The 21,138-nt window shown below is 32.0% G+C and overlaps 1 protein-coding gene across 1 annotated transcript in view; it reads left to right on the forward strand.

Annotated features, from left to right (window-relative positions):
• AKD1 (adenylate kinase) overlaps positions 1-21,138 on the forward strand; it is a gene marked incomplete at its 5' end in the record, with an annotated part of 66,095 nt that overhangs the window by 26,281 nt on the left and 18,676 nt on the right. The window contains 6 exons of the mRNA XM_012939732.3: positions 4,017-4,216; positions 5,844-6,282; positions 7,948-8,016; positions 10,319-10,411; positions 12,398-12,601; positions 16,975-17,401. Of these exons, the coding sequence (XP_012795186.2) occupies positions 4,017-4,216; positions 5,844-6,282; positions 7,948-8,016; positions 10,319-10,411; positions 12,398-12,601; positions 16,975-17,401 (1,432 nt within the window). The remainder of the gene's footprint in view (positions 1-4,016; positions 4,217-5,843; positions 6,283-7,947; positions 8,017-10,318; positions 10,412-12,397; positions 12,602-16,974; positions 17,402-21,138) is intronic.

A 21,138-nucleotide genomic window follows, 5' to 3' on the forward strand; every position in this document is an offset into this window, starting at 1 on the left:
ACTATGATTATGGTTTAAATATGTTTTTTATAGCTTACTAAATGTACAGATTAAAATACACCCTTCATTGTAGGTATTTTTCAACTAACAAGCTTTTATTTTACTTTGTAATGATGGAATGAATGAGAACTCAGGTGAGGAAAACCAATTCATTGTTTAGTGCACAGTCACACAATGGTTTAATAAAAATGTGAAAACCATGCATCAAATACATCATTTGTACATCTTTGAATTGTCTCTTACAAGCTTCATTAATCCTTCATTCCTGTTGTTGTCTTTGTTGTTTTCAGTTCCCTTCTCTCTTCTCTTCATTTCAATCTTTTTAACTTTCTACTTGCAAGCATTTCACTTCCGACTGGTGTTTAATACTAATTAGATCGGCAAACATAAGTAGTATACATCACAATAAGTTACAGATTATGGAGCAACCACGTTAATCAATAAATATTTTTGACGTATGGACTTCATTTGTATTTAAGAAAAACATTTTCATCTATGAAAATAATCATACAAGAAACATTTATTTTTTATTATTAAGTTAGAGTTCTGTTTTCTAACAGAATTCTTTGATTTGTTGTTTATTAATATAATCAGTATGATCATGATCTCAAACAATCTCCACAACCCCATACTGATAATTATCATGCACTCATTAGTGACTAGTTTCGTGAGGGAATTCTCGGAGTTCTAGTGAGAAGCCGTGATGAGTGGGGTCTAATTCATGTCAGGTAGAAACATATATCTACCTCAGAAAATGGAAGATGGTCACGCGATTTCGTGGATTGATTAAAGTTAGATATTAACACCGTTGGATGCCGGCTCAGTGGTCTAGATGTTTAGCGTTCGAGTGAAAGACCGAAGGTTCTGTGTTCGAATCCCGCGTGCTGGATCATGGATGCGCACTGCTGAAAAGTCCCACACTATGACGAAACGGCCATTGAGTGCTTCCAGGCTTTATTACTACAAGTCAATTTGTTAGGATATTTCGTGAAATATTGATACAACTGATAAGATGGAAAGAAAAGTCAAAATTCGATTGGTTCAATAGTTATGAGCTTCGTTCAACATTACTTTCATTCTAATTCAATGTGATGATTCCTCAGAGTAATATTCGATTTTGTTTTCTCGTATGATATTTTATTCTGTATAATATATGATATTCTTGTATTCAATTGACATGAACTATGCTCAGTATGCGATTTGTTATAACTGAGTATTTTCCATATATGTGACTTCATCCTAATTATTAATCATCAAAGTGTGTGTACAATCAATATATAAATGAATGTGCTTTCGACTACGGTTGTCGTCGCTGTGTTTTGAAATTAATAAATCTTCACTTATACCAGTCTTTGTGTTCTTACTTTCGCGTCGTGGGAATTGTAGAGGTCCCTCATTTCGAGTATAAGTGATAAGCGTTTCTGACACAACAATCAGCGATGACCAGATATAACAAGTAGCATTCAACTGACAAGTTGTAACAACAACATTTTTGAATTTTTGCTCATTGAATTTTAGCATTTTTATTATCATCACATATTTGTAAATTCTAGAAAATGCATTTAGATCAGAAAAAAATTTCATTAACTACTATGATCGTAGGCGTTTGCATTGGTTTTTTCATTTATTCACTGACTTATATTCTAGATTAATTACAATAATCAGTTATTGAATATTAACCAATATAATACATATTTGGTCAGTTTGATAAATCATTGTGTTATGTTGTGATTTAATTTACATGTTCATGAAATTAATTTACTGACCCATCAGAATCAGTGATTATTCAATAGATTCATTTGTTCTGTTTAATATTGATATATTTCAACAAACAGTTGAATATTTCTTTTGAAATTTTTCTGGTAACAGTACAACTAATTAAAAACTTCATAAACTGGGATTGCTTAACAAAGATATAAACTACACTAAAACCATTCTTTTAGATGGGTGATCAGGAATATCACTACTTACTTACGCCTGTTACTCCTGGTGTAGGAGCATAAGCCGTCCACCAGCACACGCCATCTAACCCTGTCCTGGGCAATCCTTTGCAGTTGCTATTCATCCTTTTCATATCTGCTTCCGATTCTCGACGCAGTGTGTTCTTCCGCCTGTTTCCTTTCCGCTCCCCTTCAGGATTTCAAGTTAGTGCTTGCATCGTGATGCAGTTTGGTGATTTCCACAATATATGTCCTATCCATTTCCATCGTCTTTTCCTAATTTCCTCTTAAGCTGAAAGCTGGTTTGTTCCCACAGAAGGCTGTTGCTGATGGTATCCGGTCAATGGATGTTAAGTATCTTGCGTAGACAACTATTTATAAATGCTTGTAACTTCTTGATGATGGTTGTAGTAGTTCTTCAAGTCTCAGCTCCTGTAGTTCTTCTAGAGTTATTGCCGGTCCCAAGCCTGGGTAAAGCAGGAGGGTTGAGCATGGAATTGGAGACCCCATCCCGTAGAAAACTAATTCGCCAAAAAATGCTAACCAGGAATATCATACGTGTTATAATATCTTATAACATTTTACTGTTTAAACTTCAGAAATAATGGTAATAGTGTTTTGAGTTTGAGAAAATTTTAACTGAGAAGAAACAGATCTTTGATAATTTCTTCAATGCAAACTTATTTCAACAGAACTAAATACTACACTATATTGTTTGATTATCCTAAAATATGCATCTGTTGTGCAACCAAGGATATTCAATATTAAAATATGATTACTTATTATTTAAACAAAAATGAGGTGAGACTATAATTTATGGACGACCATTGTATGGCGCTAAAGTGACCTTGAGAGTGTTCACGTAATAACTAGGATCAAATAAGGGTTGTAAACTAGCGTGAGGAATTAAAATTATGATTTGCAGTTTATGGTTAGGGTTGAGAATTATATTTAGAGTTTTCATCACGAACTGACATCAACTACAATGCCAAAACTCTATTTAGCCAAACAGATGGGTGAATTTCGCGCTAGAATCCGAGACCTGTTATCTTTTACCTGATTGGCTCGTCCATAAATTATAGTCTCGCTATCGATAAATGTTGAAAAATCGTTGATGTATGTTTTTGGATGATGAATATCACTGGCTGAACAATATTATTCAATATATTGGACATGACATTATATTTTATTTTTCTATATCGATTTCTAATTAATAGAAAGGTTAACATTTTTTAGTTTCTGTCTTTTGATTACGTTATTCATAAAATCAATAAATAATGTAACTCGTATATCCAGTACATATTGTTTGAAAAGTGTATCGCTTAAATGAAATTAGATGAAACAGAAGTTGGAAATTTGAGCTATTTACTAAAAGAAAATTAGTTCAACGCCTAAGCTACTACTTCTGACAAAGGTCAAGTAAGTAGATGCTAATCAGTTTCCAATCTTTTTAGAATAAATACGCTAAAAATGTTTGGTTCAATTCAGATGTCTAACTGATATATTCATTAACTTTTATGAACTCTAACTTGTCAGTTTGAACTCGTTTCTGATTGTTAGGATTAATTTTAGTAAAAAACCCACAGTTACAATTAAATTTTTGATTAGCATTGTAGATGATCATTGAAAAGTGTTGCTACAAAAATTCTTCAAATGTAACTGTCTGTTTATTAAACACTAATAAGTATGAGTCATTAACAAAGTAAATTGTTTCCGCCACTTTCACTATTCCTTTAAAGAGACAGAAGTGTTTTTTTTAGCAAGGTTGTTTTTTTACGGGATAAGGTTGCTGAACTTTTACTAAACCTTCCTCCTTTACCCGGGCTTGGGACCAGCAGTAATTCTAGAAGAACTAAAGATGGAGTTAAAAGACAGAAGTAGATAAGTAATTCTTTAAGGTAATTTAAAAACAATGCACGAGAAAACGTATAATTCTTGAATTCTTGAAATTCTGAAGGAACTGGTAAACTATTTTTTTCTCCAATTATCCATTTAGTTTATAATAATATATGTGTTAATTTGAAAATGATAGAGAGAATTTATATAAATGTTTGTTTTCTACAAACAAAACACTAGCCTCCACCGCCAAGAATCTTAATACTTGGACCAACTGGTACGGGGAAGTCTTTGCACAGTCGTCAAATAGCATTGAATTTAAATCTAGTACATATTGATTTCTTAAGTTTATTACAAGAGATAACATTTCCAAAACTTGGTAAGAAGATTGGTAAACAGTATGCAGATCAAGAACTTATACCGGATATTGTATTGCCTCCGTAAGATATAGAATGTATACGGTTGTTATAAATTTTATATAATCATTTATTTATATGAGTAGTATTTATTAGTACTTACATGAAATTTCATAAAAATTGATTTTAATAACAAATTCGTATATGCCTGCTTACATCCATGTTTAGTATCATTGTACTTAAGCTTATTTTAAATATTACAAGTTGAAAAATACACTACCAATAATTTTTTTTACAGTGTCTTTTTAGTTTCTTTAAAATATTATTCTTACTTTTTGATAAGTCTTGCTAATTGAACGTTAAATTCGGTTCCTAAGCTCTTCTAGTAACCTCCAAGCTGGAAATACACAACGACTTGAACACAAGAGAAAAGTCGCAAAATATGCAAGAAACACTTTATTCCGAAGGTTCATTTATGTACATAAAATATAGGGTTTTTATAGTATTTAAGATGTCCTTGGGTATTCCCGAAAATTCTAGAATGCTACTGAACATAGTAGCAATGTAGTAATCATCCAATCTGGAACTCGAAATGTGACTTTTCAACTTCTAGATGTTTCTGGCAAAACTTCTAGTGGACGCTGACTGGATAAGATGGTTCCCAGTGTTTTCAGTCTTTCTTGGCTTTTTTCGAGGAGTTTTCTGGATCTCCACAACACTTTTAATAAATAGATGAATCTAAGAAGTTTTCTCTGTTTTATTTCATCTATCAAGTAAATATTTTGATTACGATAGATACTGATAAAGATAATAATCATCAAACAAACAATAAATTGTATTCAGTTCAGTTTAGGAAGATGATAAACATAGACAATGTGTCATAATAGAACTAGTGTATATGTTCTCATGAAATATTTAATAGTTTCGCTTCTTTTATATTTACACTGCGTGAATATGATGGATAACATATTGAAAGATGTTTTGTTAACAAAATAACCGGGAATTATAGAATACACTTTGCTTTCTGAATCCATTTACTGATTAACTGATTTAAACATTGACTATATAATAGTTTGTTACGGTGAGCTTGAGATTGTATAAAGAATGGTCATTTTGAAGGGTTCATAATTTTTTAGGGTAAGACTACAATTTATGGACGAACCAATCAGATTGAGGATAACAGATCTTAGATTTCGCCGCGAAATTCATTCACCCATTTGGCTAAATAGAATCTTGGCATTATAGTTTATGTCAATTCGTGATGAAAACCCTAAATCTAATTCCTAACCCTAACTCTCAACTGTAAATCATAATCCTTATTCTTCAAACTGCTTTATAACCATCAGTTAACCTCAGTAAGTAGGTAGGCACTCTCAAGGTCACTTTAGCATCGCTTACTGGTCGTCCATAAATTATAATCTCATCATTTTTTACATAAAATGAGAATAATTATTTTGCCGGTATATAGAAGCTAAATAGAAGAATGACAAAGCATGTTATTCACTAGTTATCTAATTACTCGCAATAATAATTCATAGAAAAATGCAATAGTTTCTTTTGACTGTTTTCTTTCATCCTAACGATCTGGATAAAAGTCAGGAGACTCTATACTCTTTTAGCACCACACACTTTAATGTAAAACAAACATATATTGTCCTTCAGTTTATGATTTATACTGTTCTATTTATTCTTTTTCTCTTGATTATAAAAGACTTGAAGAGTCAGCAAACGAAAATGATAAGAAACGAGAAGCATCAGGGAATGTAATACAAAAGCCAAATTTAACAGAAATAACAGACGAGTCAGATAAATCATTTTTGTTAGATGAACATGAAACAAATGTTTATGAATATCTATTAAATTCTACATCGATACCTAATGATACATTAGAATGGTTACTTGGGAAGTTTTGGAAACAAGAACCATATAAATCGACTGGTTTCATACTGGATGGTTTTCCTCAAAGTGTAGAAGACCTTCAGTTTTTAGTAACATCAAACTATTTTTTTGATCATGCAATATTTTTAACCACTGAAGCTGACGAAGTTGTCTCCAGATTATTACCACCTAGACTGGAGATATGGCGTAAATTGATGGCAAAAAAAGCCGAGAATGCAGCTAAATTGATGGAATGGAAAACTGCCAAAAAAGTTAGTAGTATGAGAAATTAGTGCTTTCTAAACAAATATAAACTATCTAAACTAGCAATTTTACTAAATTCTGTGTCCTCTGGATTGGACTGCTACCGCTTGCTTACTTTGATAACAAATCTTGTTACAAACTATTAGTTTTAATTTAAAACAAATTGATTGTCATACAAATCCAGTTGACCTATTTCATCTTCATATTTAGACTTGTTTGTTTCCTGAATATCGTCTCTGACCAATGAATATGTTGCTTCCAAATTGTCAAAATGCTATCACCTGTTACATTCTGTGACCAGATATAGGTGAAAATTTAGGATTTACTCCACTGTATGCATAAATAAGTAAAGAATTAGGTATAAACTTATGATCGATTTCCTATATGAACAATATTCATTTGAATACTTTGTTGGATATCTGATGAATGACTCGACATTCATATGAACTTCGAATTAATCACGGTTTGGAATAGTCGCATGGATGAATAATATTCATTTCATGACATTTAATACTAAATAACAAGTTTATCACCACTTGAAACCAAAACAGAATAATAAAATATTACCTAATGTCCCAGTAATTGGACTAAATATAAATAAACAAATACTATGAACGAAGAATATATCCTCTTCAAATTCTACAATTATATATCCAAATTCATAATCTAAAAGATGATCAGGTTTAAGGTAAATACATCGTTTAATATATTATATCATGTCAATTATCTCTCTCGAACCATATTACTTATATCCTACAATATCATACAAACTTGCTCAAGTTGACATTGTATGTTCGTCATCTCAACATTAACAAATTTATGTTTATTAGAAAAATTCCGAATTAACATGGATCTATTTTGCCTTAAATCTGATCACCTTTTGGATTAATATTTTGGATATATATATATATATATATATATATATATATATATATATATATATATATATATATATATATACAGTTGCAGAACATGAAAAGAATTTGTTGCGAAAAGTTATTCTTTGTTCATAAACTTGTGTTTCTAATATGATGGGAATATTCCAGTGACTAGATATCAATGTTAACTGTTATAATTATACGTAAGTATACCACATGGACTTTAAAACTCTTATGAAGAAAAGATGGCATAAATCTTCAGTTGCTTTTAAATATTTAGGGATATACTGTTGTGAATGAGACCTCAAATGGGTAAAACCAATTTAATGTTTACAGAGTGGGTTCGTAAAATATGATAACCATACATTAAACACATTATTTGCCCTGTACGTACTTCATGATTCTTCCAATTCTATTTTTTAAAACAATTACTCTCTATTTCCCTTACTGTTCTTTTCAAATGAATCTTCTACTGGCAGACATCCAACTTTCGATTACTTCTAAGTACTACTTATATCTGTCAGTATAAGTAGCATGTACCACAATACTTTATCCATTAATTTCTATCACATAAGTAACCCAATACCTTTCACATAAATGAATGAAAATTATTACTCCATAACGATCGATTTAGACATTTATCCAAGAAATATCATTTATTATACATATCATTCATTCCAGTTAAGCGTTTAATCATGACCAGTATCCTATAAGAAACTTATATATTTTTTTCTATTGATCTATCGTTTTTTAGATTCCTTTAAAACTAATTTTTTCCTTATTTTATTTTTACAGAAATTGGCCATGGACAAAAGACGATCGGAAATACTTAAGGAATTAGAAGAGAAGAGAGAAAATGCGAGAGTAAGATCTCTAATTACATGTTATGAACTTATTTACATGTGAATTCGTTCTTAATACGATTAATCCTCATTTGGTGAATATATATATATATATATATATATATACCACTAGTGTATAAGAATAACTTCATTTAGAATATTATAACTTCATCTGGGTTTCTCATATCTGATTTTCTTCCAATCAATAATTTGATTTTTTGAAAGAATCTGGTTAAATCTCAAGAATCCATTTTATCTTGTTAGGTATTTGGTTGAAATTGTAATATCACTAGTTTCACGGTTTTTACAATATATGTAGTCTTTCTAATAGTCTTACCAAATTGTAATTATGTTATATACGTATGTACACATATTTGACTCTAATGAAGAGTACAGTTAATTATTCAACATGAAAAATAAAATTACATGACTTGTTAATAGTAAATTTTTATCAACTGAGTTGTCTGGTACATGTGTTACATATACCCAACCACTGTCTACTTCGATGTGAGATGTCTGATGTAGTAGTAAACTAAAAGAAAGCTGAGGGCGACTAAATCAAAACATGGCATCAGTCTATGAAGACACTGATAATCGGATTGAACTATGTTATCAGGTGTAGACTAATTGTTCATTGTACGCATGATTACCGTCATCACTTATTAGAGACCGGGTGATATGACTCAAAATCATTTAGAATTGCGCAGGTGTATCGAGTCATTGTCTTCTTCCAGATTCTAAACCTTTTTAGTTCCGCTAATTTATATTTTCTTGAGTCGTATCTTAGATGCTTAATTTTACCACTAATATTATTAGTACCTTCGCTACTTTGAGATCTACTCTAATAATTTTATCTCGCTAATTTGATGGAGTATGACAACGTGAAATGATGTACTTAGGTACCAGTTTATACATTATGACTGAATGATTGATTGACTGAGTTGGTATATAACGATTATATTTGACGCCTTCCTTCAAATTTTCTTTTCTATTCATCCTCACCTTATTCGATTTACAGTACAAACCATAAACTCCACATTTTGATAAAATGCACTTACTTTATGAGAGAGAGTTCATAAGAGTGAAGAATTACGTTTCAACATTCAACGTTTTTAAGTGTTTCTAGTTTTACCAATGCATTTAATGTTGTTAAGGAAAGCAAACAACATGATTCTTAAAATGTAACACTCATAAGGAAATATATTACATTACTTTAATGGACAATATGTTTAACAAAAGTGCTGACTGGTGTAAATTTATAAATTTTCAAAGTATATTAGAGTAAAGCTTGATGAAGATCTAATTAAAAACAATATATTTCGCTCATATATGTTTTTCTAGTTCATAATATGAAGATTTTTAAAGTTTTCATAATAATCACTGTTCATTGAAAAACCTCTGTAAAGTAGTTTATTGTGAATATGTATTCATAAACTGTAGTTGATTCACAATGTAACATATTCATTACTGACTTCCTGTCTTGATATAGAACAATATTCTGCATAAGTCACATTTCGATGATGACTGATCATATTTTCCACATAAACATTACTTTTGTCGGGTTACTTACTTACTTACGCCTGTTACTCCCAATGGAGCATAGGCCACCCACCAGCATTCTCCAACCCACTCTGTCCTGGGCCTTCTTTTCTAGTTCCATCTAATTCTTGTTCATTTTTCTCATGTCTATTTCCATTTTTCGGTGTAATGTGTTCTTTGGTCTTCCTCTTTTCCTTTGGCCTTGAGGATTCCATGTGAGGGCTTGTCTTGTGACGCAGTTGGGTGCTTTCCTCAATGTGTGTCCTATCCACTTCCAGCGCTTCTTCCTGATTTCTTTTTTGTCGGGTGGATGAGAGGAAATAGGGATTGATTGTTTTCCTAGAGAGACTAGTAAATAGTCTAACAGGTATGTGATATGTCATATATATTTCCTTGTATTTACTTGATGGTCGATTGTTAATAGTACAGGTCCTAGTCGGGTGGATCACTCGTTCTTGATTTGGGTTGTATTGATTTCTGGCTAGGTAGCTAGTATAAAGCATGTGAATTGTGCACGCAGATAAATAGTTCATTGTTTGTTACAAACAATTTAGTGTTCCATTAGTTTAGGGGAGAAGAACAAGCGTTATTTCAATTTTCAACTGAAGATTTTAAAAAATGCTTTGTATTTCAAATTTTTTCATTCCATAACTATTTTGAATTCTTAAATACGATAATCATGATGTTATTCCACTACGGATGAAGTGCATATTACAATTGAGTTACTTTTTTCTATTGACTGAATTGTAGATAAGTTTGTTTGAGTTTCTTCAATTTTTTGGTAGATGAGACAAACTTCCGATGATCCGGATGTTGGAGAAGATGAAGAACTGGAGGATGAGGTTGATATTGATGAAATGCTGGCAGAAGAATTTGCTGTAAGTTCATCATTACAAGTATTAGCGTTATTCAATAATAATCCTTTTTTCAAATTAGAAAACCTGTCCACTCGTTGAGTGATTTTTAAATGATTGAGGTTAAACATTAACATCGTTAGATGCGAGCTCAGCAGTTTAGAGGTTTAATATTCACTTATGAATCCGAATGTGAAGGATCGTGAATGCAGTCCAGTGCTTATAGGTTTAAAACGACGGCCTTGGTTAGATCAGTTCATGATTGTTGATTAATGTATTTGAAATCAAACTGTACGATATATCGCATTTTATTCGATATTTTTATTCAACATTATGGTAATAGTTGGAAACAATGAAGTTTATTAGCTTGTATGTGGCTGAGGAGAAAGCAACGAAATATAGTGAACTGACCGTCGTTCTTACTTCCCTTAAAGTTGTAAAGCGAAACAAATCCATTAATTAGATATTTCTGTTTGGTTATCATGTTAATATTTCTAATATACTCTGAACCTTCCTATGTTTTCGTTTATTGTTTTTCATTTACGAAGTACAGGTTTATGCACCCAGCTCTAAACTACAGTGTTTGTGACTGTCCAAAAAAAGATGCAACAGGTTTTGAACCCGTGACATCTGAAATGAAATCAAGTCTTAAGTCTTTAAATTAATACGTCACGAATTTATGTGAAATGTTTCTTTATTAGCATAAGTTTTTTATAAGTGAAACGGTTAATTATTTATTTTACTTGAAGTTAATGATATAGCATTTGGCTAGTAAAAAACGTGTATAAGAAAAGCCTCGGTACGAATGTAATCCATTCCGCTGTTCATCAACATACTAAGAGCAAGTATATTATTCGTCAGCCTTGTATGTGACCATCCGCACATGGAACATGGACACTGAAAACGGAAATATATGGGAAATGTTAGACTTTCGAACTATTGGTGAAATGAGCACAATAATTTGAGAGAGGGTTAAAACTAGTGTTCTGATTGTAAACGTAAATGAATTCATTAGATTATAAAACTGTCTGTTAAGGTTGTTGAATCGTCTGTCACTGATCGCAACTGACAGACTTCTTTAAACATATAATACTGGTCGCTATAAAACTATGCAAACAAATTGATAAAAATAAGTAAACTAAGATTGGAATTCATTGTCGAAGCAACTAACTGCTAGCCTACAGTATTCGCCACTACTTATCCTTGAGTTATCACAAATCTGTAGATGTTAAAACTTCCATCCTCACATCGATTAGGTTTGTGATGGATAAAATAAATCGGTAGTAAACAAACACATAAATAAACTTGAGTAGTACAGTTTTAAAGCATTTTGCTTAAGGTATTTTTTAATAAATTGGATGTGACACTGTAAGTTAGAGGATAAATCGCCAAAATCAAAAAAATCAAAAACGAAGCATTTTATTATTTTAATCTATTAAAATACAATGTTTATAACACTTTGTAATTCTATAAAGGATTGGATAGTAGTTTTCATTTGAAACTAACATCAGTTGGAGAATTGTGCAAAACACAGAACACCGAACATCTGTCCAATAACAGTTTTGATAGTATAAAAATGAATTTCATACTATAACTTATCGATGAACGAAAGTAGGATTATAACTAGTGGTTAACAGTGAAATTCAGAACGCGCGTTTCGTCCTATTTTGAACCCAGTGGATAAGTGGACAAAATGATGGCGTTTGAAGTGAACAGTACTGGGTCGGAGTGAACATCAACTCTGAGAAGCAGGTACATCCGACTGACGAGTCCCAAATAGGACAAAATGCGCATTTTGGATTCTACTGCTATTCACCATCCATCTTTTCTGATAATACTTGTAACTTGAGGCAATCCACACAGGATGGACATATGCCAATAAGAGACCGATCAATCGCAATCCTGAACGTCAATAAGATTCAAACAAACACTACAAAAATGAATTAAAAATAGGATTTCTATTTATTCATGGGTTATTATATGCTTTTTAATACTTTTAATTTCATCAAGGAAGATGAAGAGGAAATGGATGATGAAGAAGAAGAGACTGAAGCTGATGTTGTAGAACGATTAACTGAAGAGATCACTGAAACATTTAATGATTCGAATGATGTTTTTACAGAAATATCTGAACAAATTGATGATTTATCTATACCAAAGTATGAAATTAATACTGGTGGTAAAATTACATGGGCTCGTTATCGAATTGTTAAAGTGAGTAAAACATTACATAGTTTTATTTATTTCATGTTTTCTCTTACTCAATTAAATAGATATCATAGTGTTGTTTTGAATGACAGTGAAGGCTTTTAAATTAACTGATTTATCTATCTGAGAAAATGAAGCGCAGCCAAAAACATCTACCTGAACCTCTTTGAATTACCCCTTTGCTGATAATCTTGGGTAAAAATATGAAAACATAGGTGTATCAAGACAATCCGTACAAAACCCACAAATACCAACAAAAGCAGATTCAAATTCAGTCATGATTATCGGTAACGGGATAATTCAAATCGTTTCTAATAATGTTATGTTTGACTAAGCTTTTTGTAAGTTCTTCCTTTATTATCCTAGTAAATCATCTACAAATAATGTCACGAACTTTATTTGGGGAGTGTTCAATTCTCTCAACTTGATATTTTTATCCTTACACACAATTTTGTCAAGATGAATCCAATTAGATTTCCGTGTTAGATTTATTTTAATTTTCTTTTTTGTTGACCTAATCACTGAGACTATAGATGTCTATTATTTTTATTACTGGACAATAGATTAGGCGTTTTTCAATATGTACATTGAATACTAAGTGAAATGAGTATAAGAAACTATTATGGACGACAATTGGAAGGGGATCAATGAAGCACTTACTTCAAAGTGTCTGGAGGTATCATACAAAATGGATCGCTACCAAAACCACAGACGAGATTCAAGAAAAGAAGAACAAGAAGACAGCCATTAACAACAGTCGAACAACAGCATAGAAAGTCAAGGCACAAGCTGCACATAAACAAGTAAAAAAGAACATTAGAGCTGACAATCATAAGTGCGTAGAAGACCTGACAATGATAGCGGAGAAAGCTGCAAGAGAACGGAATATGAAACAACTACATGACACAACGAAGAAACTAGCGTAGAAATATAGTAAAACAAAGAGACCAGTCAAGGACAAAGAAGATAAACCAATCACTGAAATTCAAGGACAGAGGAACAGATGATTGGAACACTTCGAGGAACTCTTAAATAGACCAGCTCCGTTGAATGGAATGGAGATCGAAGCAGCACACACAGCCCTTTCTATAGATGTCATTCCATCAACGATCGAAGAAATCAGAATGGCTATCAGATAAATCAAGAGCGGGAAAGCAGAAGGATTTGACAATATACCAGCTGAAGCACTGAAGTCAGACATAAAAGTAACTGCAAACATGCTCCACGTTCCATTCAGTAAGATTTGAAAGGAAGAACAGACTGTAAAGATAGATACCTCACCAAGATCTAGAGAAAGATCTGAGCAAATGCAAGAAATATAGAGCCATCACAGTACTGTCAGTACTAGGAAATGTTTTCAATGGAGAACTGCTGATGTAGATTAAATATTCAGTAGACGCCCAACTTTGAGATCAACAGACCGGATTCAGTAAGAATCGGCCGTGCACAGACCAAATCGCAACACTACAGATCATTGCTGAGTAATCAACTGAATGAGATTCGTCATTATAAATCAACTTCATTGACTGTGAGTAGGCGTTTAGCAGTGTGGATAGGAGAATCTCATGGACCCTTCTCCGACACTATGGTGTACCTGAGAAGATCGTTATTGTCATACAGAATTCATACGACAGACCACACTACAAAGTCGTGTATGAAGGACAGCTGACAGACGCATTTTAAGCAAGGACTGGTGTCAGATAAGGTTGCCTACTCCCCCCTTTTTTCTTTATTCTAGTGGTTGACTGGATTATGAAGACCTCGACATCTGAGGGGAAGCACAGAATAAAATGGACAGGTTGTATGCAACTAAACAATTTGAACTTCACAGATGACCTGACCCTTCTATCCTATATACATCAACAAATGCCGGTCAAGACAACCAATGTAGCAGCAGCTTCCGCAGCAGTAGGCCTCAACATGCACAAAGGAAAAGTAAGACCTTGAAATACAACACGGAAAACAACTGTCAACCAATATCAAAGTCAGAATGTTTAATACGAACGTTAACAAGAGGGCATCTAGATATTTTCTATTTTGGTTAGTAGACAGCTGATTTTATTGATCACTGGGTTATTGTTACTATAATCAAGAATTTTATTATTTTAGATTGACTTTTTGGTGACTCGAGATCTGACTCCATTTGGATCGTAGGAATGATTGCTATTGAAAGATACATATCGTCAATCACCACATATAATCGTCGACCTAAATCGGGTCAGTGAATAATGGAATTAAATAAGTCGAATGCGAGAATGAAGTTTGAATGTGTATATTTCATACAGTCGTTGATCGGAGAGTGAAGCAAAACGAAATGACGCACAATAGAGGGAACTGAGCCAATTCACATTAGTCAAGCGTGAATCGATCTTTATATTCATAAAAATAAGTTACAGACATGTGATGAGTAAGATGAGAAATGCACACACATACAATTACATAAAAGACAGTAAAGGTTGATAAGCGAATAATTAACAAGGTCAAAATGTGACTCCAGAATGGTGAATAAATTGACCTGTCCGGGAGCTAGAATAAACCATGTGGTGTCACATATCAACTGACACTATAACTTTCGATAAACGTAGTCGTCTAGTTGTATTGTATTGGTTCATAATAATAGTTGGTTGTTTCACTCATCATTTGGTGTATAGGGTACATAAATCACGATGCTACTGAGCAAATTAAAATATCTTTTATCCTGTCTTTCCTACTAAGGACAGCTTGATATTTGGGTCCACATTTGTGACTCTATGTCTAATAAGAGAGAGAAAATCTAGTCTTTTCATTCCTGCTTCTATAATCATTCCGCGTATTGATGATCCCACAGATGTTTTCTTCGTTTGTTTGTATATTATATTGCTGAACTAAAAATATGTTGTCTGAAGTAGATCTTTAAGTTCAGTTAATCTCAAACTTTAACGTTTTCTAATATCGGAATGATTCTCATCAATTTTGAATAACAGGAATACCGTATATATGTACGTACATTTATACTTCCAGTGTTGGTTCAACTAAAATAAGTATGGGTGAGACGTCTAATAATACCATTGATTTGCTATTTTAGATTTGAATATATTTGATAAGTCCAATCATAATCTTCTATATTCATAATTACAGTGGTTCACCCTTTATCAATTAAAAAGTGGTAAAATTCAATATTTGGGGTCCATTGTCAAATACTTAAGGGTTTACTGTGAACTATCATCCGAACTGGCTTGTTTGAATAATATCTATGATTAATACCAACATGAACATTTTTATTATATTCTGTCATTGATATGAGTAACATTTCATCATTGGAGTTTCCGAAAATTAATTTCCTGTTGGGAGATCCTTCCGTCGACTTGAAGCTTTGACTTAATAACATTCTACCTAGTAAAGACGTCGACAAAACACAAATTCTTCTAAATAAATTGTTTCAAAGTGAGAGAAGTTTTTGAGTGTCTCTCTTTACCTTCAAAATCTAAATTCTGCTTATGAACAGATCTTTATGAATCCTTATTTCACTCCATTGAGTTAAACAGATTATTTTGTTGAGTACTTCCACCAACTTTAGTCTTATTAGCACTGTTGATTCAATGACAAACTGTAATCAACAGGAAAATAAGTTAATTAGTAGGATTTTATCAGCCCATTCCTTATGTAGTACAAGCTAGGTGTCTTTTTGGATATTAAATACTATGCACAATGTATCACTAAATCTCTACGGCTGTAAAATATGATTACTTGAAAACAAAGACATATGTAGTTGGTTAATATGTGGTCTCAGATACCTTCAAGGTATTTCTAACTTGTAATTGATTTACATAGTGATTAGTGTTCTTGACAGTTGTCAGATAGTAAGTAAAAATAGTGAATTGGTCAATGAAGCTGTGAACAGAAACGGTATAAATTAGATATGACATGTTACCCACACCTATCTACCTACCTATTATCCAAATATTTGATCTTTGTTGTCAAAAAGGCGAAGTTGCTATTATTTTACAAATTTACTGACTTAAGAAATAAGCATACTGGAAGGATACAGACTTATTAGTGAATGTTTATTAACTATATTTAATGATCTTAGATAATAAAATTTAAAGTCGATCACAGTAGAGTAATTTTATTCAATTTCTTTTATTCTCTAAATTTTACTTTCTCAAAATTATTCTTTCTCTCGGAATATGTTCTTTACTTATGGCTCATCATCGATATTAGTATTGTTATTTCGACTTTGATTTTTTAATTTTTTAAAATTTACTCTCGTTGGGAATTGTCGGAACTGGAGCTACGTCATACATTATTTATGACTAAATAAACAGTATTTAATTTAAAATGATAAACATTTATTGATAACTTATACAAAGCCATATTTATGTCGGTATTTCATTCTTTAGCGCTTGCATAGTTTATTAGAGAACCGTAACTCACTATTTGAACGTGTCTATCCAATTACACCAAAAATTGCGGAACGTTTATTAATTAATGGCTATTATTTTCCAAGCTCATATGGTCGATGGTGTCCAGTTACATTATACTTTCAAAATGTATGGCTTCCACCTATTCCAATGCCTAATATAAAAGTTGGTAATCCGAAATATTTGAGTAAATTACCTGGGATTATTGGTGAAACATTGCCTATGGTTAAAGCTAAAACATGTGCTGCAATTTATAAGCAACATATCTATTGGTTTATGAATTCTAATGCTCGTGGATTATTTATGAAAAATCCTTTGAAGTATACACAGAAATATACAGATCCACCATTTAGAGTACCACTAAGATTACATATTATAGGACCTCCGAAAAGCGGCAAAACAACTAGTAAGTTTACATTAATCAAAATTAATGTTGTTTCTAATAAATTAGTTAGTATTTATTGATTTTTCATTTCTCAATAGTTATCTTTTCTGTTAACTACTTAATTCCAGCTAGCGTTTTTTAGCAAGGTTTTTTTTTCTACGGAATAGAGTTGATAACTCCATACAAAACCCTTATCCTTTACCCGGGCTTGAAACCGGCAGTGGCCATAGAACAACTACAGGCGGAGTTATCTGCTTAATAATTATTATTATGTACTGAAAAACAATCAATAAGCCGGATTTATTCTTTCAACTTATATAATAAAGAAATGATAAAAAACATATCAAAAATTTTTATTTATCTATTCAGAATAATGTTTGGTTAGCAAAGACGGATACTGGTTAGCAGTGCAATCCGGAATGCGCGTTTCGTCCCATTTCGGACTCGTCAGCTAAATATACCTGCATCTCAGAATTGATGCTCACTCTGGGACTCGAACCCAGTGCTGTTCGCTTCGAACATCATCACGTTATTCAATTAAATACTAATTTATGATAGCCACCTGCTTGTGGAATGGGGTGAAGTTTTAAACTCACTTGATGTTGTTTGCTTGTAGCTTCCCATTGTTATTTAGGACTTCTATTGACCATATGTGCATGCTATATGGTACTGGGTTCGAGTTTCAAACTGAACATCAACTCTGAGATGCAGGTACATCCAGCTGACGAGTCTCAAATGGGACGAAACGTGCGTCAAACTGAATTCTACTGCTAGCTACTATCCATCTTTGTTTATAAAGCTTGTGAATTAAAGCAATATCGAGGCAGTCCGTACATGATGCACGTATGTCAACAAGAAACTGATCAATGGCAACCCTAAATAACAATCGGGAAGATACAAGTAAACAACAATTTAATGTTTGATTAGATTATCATTTGCAAATAAGAAATTTAATTAAATGAAAAACGTTTTCATGATAAAATGACAAGAAGTTTTAGCTATTCTACAGAAAAGTAGTTTTTATGAAAGTAGAATAAAATTAACAGAAAAATCTCAACTTACTGAAAATAAAAAATTATTTTTAGTTTATTTCTTGTAGAGTTTTTAGTTAATTAAAGGGCTGATATAAAATTGTTTGTTGTTGTTGTTGTGAACAGTTAAAGAAAAATGAGGCTAAGAGGGTACTTGATATGAGCTAATTACTTATATATATATATGTATATATATAAAGACATTCGCGTTGTGAAACTGTTTTTTGTATTCATTTAACGATTTATAACGTTTTATAAACAAAGTTTTTAAGGTTAAGTGTTTACATCTGAGGTCATAGGTCCTAAGTTTGATTCTCGCTGATGAGATCATGAATGGGTACTGCTGAGTAGTATTATGCTAGGAAGGAACAAATGTCCAGTGCTCTTAAGTTTTCAATGGCAGTCTACCTAAGATCAGTTTAGAATTTTTTTTAATCTTGAGAATGTTATTAGATAAATTTGATTTTGAACAACTAGCTAGAGGTCCATCAACCAATCAGTTAATATACTATTTGTAGGATACGTCCTCACTATATAAAGAAAGTTCACCACCAAATGGGTTTGTGGTAATTAGATCAAACTATTCTAGTTCATTAATAAATGCATTTTAAACCTTCACACCTTTTACTCATTAATTTAAACTGTCTGAATTCTATTTCCTGGTCTCTTTAATTGTCATACGCTTTCGAAATAGAGTTAACCAGGGAACGTAATTCATATAATTTGAAACAAGAGATATGATTTTTTGTTTGACTTATTTTTGTTATTCTTAGTAAAAATAAACAAATTATTTCCGATATGACGAGATAAGATGATGACATTATAGAGATCAATAATTTTTTGTCAATTAATTATGAATTTCCAACATGGTGACATATATGAACTTCAATCAACGTGGCGTTTTAAGATCAATATTTCTTGGATTATTTCAGTGCAAACTCTTTTAATATGACAAGTATGAACTTTCAGTGTGACAATTGTATTTCCTTGATCTGTTTATGTGAACCACATTCAGTGCGTTTTCACTGTATGTATTTTCCTCAAAATATGAGATTAACGTGTCAAAATTGTTATATAAATGATTGTATTTTGGTCTAATGACGGTGTGATTTTGGAACATGTTTAGAGACGTTATTTTTTGGGAGGCACCAAATCTTCAGTGGATAAGTATTTCTAGTTCTTCTTTGGGTCGTAGGATTTGTAGTAGTTCCCGATTGTCGAGTTTAAGCAGGAAAACCGCGGACTCAACAAAGTCAACATGTACATTAACAGAGGCAATCTCCAGATGGAACGGTAGTGACGAGAATTGGACAACAGTTAGAACCACCAGTATACAGTAATATCGAATTGTTACGGGGATTATCGATGAATTAATATTCAAGAGCAATAAGTACAGGATAGTCCTAAATCATTAGTATTTGATCATAAATGACTTCGAAGCACTGTTTAAGTATGCTGGGATTACCGAGTAAGCAACGTCGAGATTAAGTACAGAGTACCAGGCAAAGATGGTAAATCGGTTGGTGGTACAGTGAGGTTTCATCAACTGGAATGCTTAGGATGAGTACCACTTATGTCCTTCCACCGCCAACCTTGATGTGTGATATTAATTGATAAAAGAGTAGACTGGATGAAAGTTATTGGAGACCGAATTAAGAATCAGTCTATGAGACCACTGACTGTTGGAGTAGTACAGTTAGGTTAATAATACACACAGGGAAATCCACGTTATCGTTATATATATATTCCATAACTGAAATCATGATTGATCAGATCGAAATTTCACGTGAATAAAATATTTCACGGTTGAAAAACAATGTAATTTAACGGATACATAACATTAGATTGTTTTTATTTACTTCCGAATTTGGCACTTATGAAGTCATCAAATCGTACTATCAAATAATCATGAAAAAAGGAATTCAAACAACTATTCTTCGGTGACTTGTGTACTGTTTTATTGGTGATATGCATGAGTGACTACTAAGATTAAAAATATTCAATTTTATTGTATAGATTGATTGTTTCATTTTTTTGCTTTTTATAGATCGCTTTCAATATCATATTAGACGGTATATTATATGTGTAACCACAAAATAACTATAAATTTTCTTTTTCAATAATTTTCGGTACATGTATACGCATTACAACTAATGAAACATTAATTATACAACATCTCCAACTCATAAGAACTTATTGACAATCAGAATAGGGAGGTTAGAAACAATGATACTGACTGTTAGATTATGTTTTTTCAAGAGAGTTGATTAGTGTTGTTTATAAACCTTCCATTGAACTGAAGTATTTTCCCAGTTACTTAGATTTTAACTGATTAGCTTATAAGAAGTGAAACTGAAACTCAGCTATTAGTTAATCAATATAACAGATGCTTCAACGTTATGTTCCTAGCTCTGAAGAAAATAAGCTATGTCCAATCACTTCATAGTTTGTACTCAAACTGTTCTACTAATCATAAATCATTCCAGTGACATCGTAGTATTCAGACCTATTTAAATTCCATAACTTAAACATATGTAAGTTAAATTGATTTAATGTACAAGTTCTTAAGGTTAATCTACTTTATCAAAATACTGATTTATCTCTAGTTAAATATTTGAATATTAAAGTCGAACTGATTCTATTTTATCAAATTAGATTTGATGGTTATGTTGTACTTCCTCTGATATTATCAAGTGATTTTTAATTGTACAAGATACCTTTACTAAG

The sequence above is a fragment of the Schistosoma haematobium genome, chromosome ZW (genome assembly GCF_000699445.3).
Source record: "Schistosoma haematobium chromosome ZW, whole genome shotgun sequence".
In the NCBI taxonomy this organism is placed as follows: Eukaryota; Metazoa; Platyhelminthes; class Trematoda; order Strigeidida; family Schistosomatidae; genus Schistosoma; species Schistosoma haematobium.